Here is a 5,095-nt window from a genome sequence, read left to right on the forward strand (position 1 = left end):
CAGTAAATACGATCACCCACACCCTCCGTCTCCATGCAATCCTGGACGAGCGTAGGGAACCAAGAGGGAGGGTCCAATTCGTGGATCCGGCCCGCGGACCCGTTCCACGGCCAACCCCGACCTCAGAGTTACCGGCCGGCCACCGCCACGCATCATCACCACCACCACCACCACCCGAGCGCCGAGGCAACTAAAAAAGATATCTTTTTTCTTGGCTATTCAACCGCTTCCTCCTCCGCCTCTCCGCACCTCTCGCAGCTCCGCCTCCTCCTCCTCGTCCACCCCTCCTCTCTCGGTCGCCTCTCCCGGTAGATCTGGTGTCAGGTTTCGCTGCGCCGGCGGCCGGGGGGACGAAGAAGAGGGGGAGGACAGGATGGGGAACCCGCATGGCGGCCTCGACGAGGAGATCGAGCAGCTCTTGCAGTGCAAGCCCCTCGCCGAGCCAAAGGTCCGGCTCTTCTCACTACATACTTGCTTTCGATTTCTCGCTGTTTGATTTTGGATGTTTCTTCGGGTGGATTCTGGCGGATCGGCAGGCCGGACGGATCCGTTGCCCGCTTTTTCTTAATCGAAAAAAGAATGGAGCTTTAATGGTGTACTAGGTTGCTGGTGCATTCATTTTATACATCAAATGTTTATTAGTTTGCTACTGGTTTCGATGTACTACTAGGAAAATCCAAATGTAATTGTGTAATGTTACAGTGCCCATCTCCTCCGTGGTGTGTACATTTTAGGAATTGGTGTAAAATAGTGTGATCGACATGCTTAAGAGAGGATCTCAATACCAATACCTGTTTCTTTTTATAGTTGCGGATATAGGCGGTCTTGACCTTCATTTTTGACCCTGAACAATACGACCAAAATGTGTACCAGATTTATGTTGTTCTTGGCACTTCGAAGAATTAATTTGTTATCGTCTCACAAGTCATCTTCACCTTATAAACATTTCTTTTGCAGCTGAAAGCACTGTGTGAGAAAGCTAAAGAGATTCTCATGGAGGAAAGCAATGTTCAGGTATGCCATCAGACGTTCTACATTAAACCAGCAACTCAATCTTATGAACTTCATTTCATGCCGCACGTTTATGATATGTTCTACATTAAGCCACAAAGTCAATCTCCCGTGCCATCCACAATCTTGTTAACTTTATTGATGTAGGAGGAAATCTGCCTAGACATATTATAATGCAGTTTAAGTTTTAGTGCAACCTCAAAGGATTCTTTGGTCAACTGTGTGGTAACAATTGAATTTTTCTTCTAGGTTCTAGTCAGATGGAAGTTGTTCTACTGTCAAAATGGATACTCAATGTTGCATCATTGTCACTTGAAATTTAGAAAGTTTGGTTGTGATACAAATCTTCCTGTAGTTATTTTCTTAGTGGAATTGATCTAGAAAGTAAAGATTGAATTATATCAGGACAGGAGTATCTGAGCTTTCAATTTTAGACAAGCATGACAATGTATTGTAGATGTCAAAAATTGTTTTTTTTTTCCGCTGTTGGTCTAGTTGATCTTTGCCATCATCTTAAAATTAAACCTCCCTTTCAGCCTGTGAGAAGCCCTGTCACTATATGCGGTGATATTCATGGTCAGTTTCATGATCTTGCGGAACTATTCCGGATCGGTGGGAAGGTATTATCTTTCATTTAAAAGCCTTGTTCTTTCTCTTTTATTCCCATGATTCCTCCTATTTCTTGCACTTCACCCTGAATCAGTCGATTCTTATGTCAGCTTGTTTTTCTATGGTTATCATCACCAGTGTCCCGATACAAACTACCTATTTATGGGAGATTATGTGGACCGTGGTTACTATTCTGTTGAAACTGTATCGGTAGGACTACTAACCAGCACCATTTTCTTTAGAAGTTATTTTGAAGCTGAAGTGCTAACATTTTCTTGAAATTAAACAGCTTCTGGTGGCTTTGAAAGTTCGCTATCCACAGAGAATTACAATTCTTAGAGGAAATCATGAGAGCAGACAGGTACAATTTTATAAGATATAATCAAACTATTTTGTGTTCATATTCTGTGAATTTTTGTATATAATATATTATTGAGCAATGAACTCTAATCATCCTGCAGATCACTCAAGTTTATGGATTTTATGACGAGTGCTTACGGAAGTAAGTAACATCCATCCCTGTTCCCTTTGTTTTAAGTGATGCAAGCGGCACATTGTTTTTTTTATTATGTCAGAATAGATCAGATTTCTGTAGTCTATCGAAGATTAGTACAGTTTCTTACATAAGGATTGACGAACATTTTACGTAGCATGTCAAAGAATCCCTTCCATCTTTGATAAAACTGATCCTCGATTTTCTCTGATTAGTTTCATGGACACTTTGCAGCTAGATCTTACATCCAAACTATTTGACCTGGTTGTTGCAGGTATGGAAGTGCCAATGTATGGAAAACCTTCACGGATCTTTTTGACTATTTACCATTGACAGCATTGGTTAGTATCAGCTCAATTTCATCTTGCCAACTCTTATATCAATTTTATTTTTCTTACGTCCCCATGTACTTGTTTATTCTGTTGCTAGATTAGGACTTTGTCTGTTTGGGCATGCTCTGCACATTTCTTTATAGTAATAAGCACATTTATTTCAGAGGTTTATCAAATAAATTACTGCAACCTAGTTTTGTGTCAGATCCACTGAAATAATCCAAGTTGACTTTGTGATGTATCTATCAGTAGTCATTTTTGTATGAGATAGGAAACAGATAAGAATGTAGTGTGTATGACGGAACTGGAACTACACATTTCTATTTTTGAGATTGCCCTGCCTGAAAAAGTTAAGCTTGGTTGCTGTAGCTTGGATATTTAGGGCACACTAGAAATATGCCACATGTGACCGAGTCTACAAAGCCAAGACTGCTGCAAGGTCTTTCTTTCTTAGCACCAACTTTTGGGCCTGCTAGTCAGAATTGTTTATCCATTCTCCATCCACTTCACCCACAGAAACTAGCGACTTTTGGGGCTGTAGGGGTGCACATAGGGGTCAACTCTGTACTGCAACAAGGTGTTAGTACTTGAACTGGTTGGAGAATCTTTTTTCTTAGCACCAAGTGTTGCAATGTTTAGACTTGATTCTAAAACCTCTTAGCATCTAGTTTTGACCAACATTGTTAAAAAACATGCTCATTTTGTTAGTACTATTGAGATTTTATATTGAGAAGCATGACTAGTGTGTTTATGATTTAGGTTTTTGAAAAAAATTGCTTCCCTAAATTTAACATCTTGTATTGTTATTATACTAGGTTGAGTCGGAGATATTTTGTCTGCATGGTGGACTATCACCATCCATCGAGACACTTGATAACGTTCGAAGCTTTGATCGTGTCCAAGAAGTCCCTCACGAGGGGCCGATGTGTGACCTTCTATGGTCTGATCCTGATGACCGATGTGGTTGGGGCATTTCACCACGTGGTGCTGGATACACATTTGGCCAGGTTTAGCTTATGACATTATTTCCTACTGTTTTTGCTGTCTTTGCTTGAGTTGACATTTGGGTTTTCTTTTTTCAGGATATTTCAGAACAATTTAACCATACCAATGGCCTTAAGTTAATATCAAGAGCTCATCAGTTGGTTATGGAGGGATTCAACTGGGCACACGTAATCATCGCTTTTCTGAGCTAATTCAACTGCGGTTCATTTTGCATCCAGTGTCACTAATGCCCTTTTGAATAAAACAGGAGCAAAAGGTTGTGACAATATTTAGTGCACCTAACTATTGTTACCGCTGCGGTAACATGGCGTCGATCTTGGAGGTGGATGATTGCAGGGAGCATACTTTCATCCAGGTAAATTCTTGTTCTGTCATAGCTGTAGCTGCCATCTTTTGATCTGACAGTTTTCTTGACATGTGCCATGCTTGTGATCTTGTGGCTGCAGTTCGAGCCTGCCCCACGGAGAGGAGAGCCTGACGTGACTCGAAGAACGCCTGACTATTTCTTGTAAATGTAGTTTAGGTTATTTGTTTTTTTTTTCCACGGGATAGCTTAGGTTATTCCGGCAACAAACAAAAAAAGCGTGTGATAGCTAGATGCGTCTGTGTGTTGTCATAATTTTTTGTTTGGATCTCATCCTCAAGTAAAGTGGGTCATTCTGTTAGCTTAACTCCTGTTGTAATCGCCCAGTTGTAATCTGCTCTTGTTGGGCTCAGGGGTGTGGTGTTGGATAAAAGGAGTTAATCCTCATGCAGTAATTTTTATTATGGCATAATAGGTTTCCCTAAAAAATGGTATAATATGTAGCTGTGTAGTGTAATTTGCTGCAATGACATTGACTTTATGGATACAGCTGGACTCCTTCATTTTTATTGTTTGCAACGAGCTCCCTGGTAAAGAATCCTGGTGGGTATTTAATCGAGTACAAATATTTGTGCTTCAAACTTGGCGCAGAAGTTGCATACAGAATGGTTATATGATTTGACTATTTTTCCATTTTGGATTGTTGGGCCTGGCTCAACTTGATCCTAGATATTAGTCGTCCCAAAACTTAGGCTTTTACACCAAGTTATTTGACAGATCACTTTGTAGCCTTGTAGGTTCTCAGATGAAAAAGAAGATACAGATCTGTTGTGCTGCGCGTGTGACAATCGCGCCTTTACGCCCATCTTTACTACTCCATCCGATTCATATTAATTGACTTCAACATGGATGTATCTAGAACTAAAATGTATCTAGATACATCCATATTAGAGTCAATTAATATGAACCGGAGGGAGTACTACTTTTCGAGAATACCTTTTTTTTCCCGCGTATTTAGGCTGGAGGGAGTACTAATTTTTTTCACTATAATGGACTTTCATCAGAACACAACCGTGCTGCTCCCAGTTCCCTCACACATGGAACCATGTTTTAGTAAGCGCCAAGATTCTCTGGCCTGCACCAGCTCCCACAAAAACACCACCATTTTTCACCGAGGTCGATCAAGCTGCAGTCGATCTGCTGGCGCCGGCCTTGTAATCGCTCGTAAAGCTGTCATATATTTTACATAAAAGAAATATATTAATATTAATAGATACCAATAACATCTAGCCTCTGCAACAATGCTATACCCTAATAGTACTACGAATACACACAATAAAA

General features: G+C 40.7%; 1 protein-coding gene across 1 annotated transcript; it reads left to right on the top strand.

Annotated features, from left to right (window-relative positions):
- Positions 1-224: 224 nt before the first annotated feature.
- On the top strand, positions 225-4,218 carry LOC124652037 (serine/threonine-protein phosphatase PP2A-2 catalytic subunit-like). The gene is made up of 11 exons (XM_047191059.1): positions 225-448; positions 958-1,014; positions 1,548-1,631; positions 1,759-1,830; positions 1,910-1,981; positions 2,082-2,122; positions 2,388-2,454; positions 3,261-3,452; positions 3,528-3,617; positions 3,698-3,805; positions 3,897-4,218. Exons 1-11 carry the CDS (start codon positions 374-376, stop codon positions 3,960-3,962), a joined length of 924 nt encoding a protein of 307 aa, XP_047047015.1. The 5' UTR covers positions 225-373; the 3' UTR covers positions 3,963-4,218.
- The last annotated feature ends 877 nt before the right edge of the window (positions 4,219-5,095 follow it).

This window comes from Lolium rigidum, chromosome 5 (assembly GCF_022539505.1).
Source record: "Lolium rigidum isolate FL_2022 chromosome 5, APGP_CSIRO_Lrig_0.1, whole genome shotgun sequence".
Taxonomy (NCBI): domain Eukaryota; kingdom Viridiplantae; phylum Streptophyta; class Magnoliopsida; order Poales; family Poaceae; genus Lolium; species Lolium rigidum.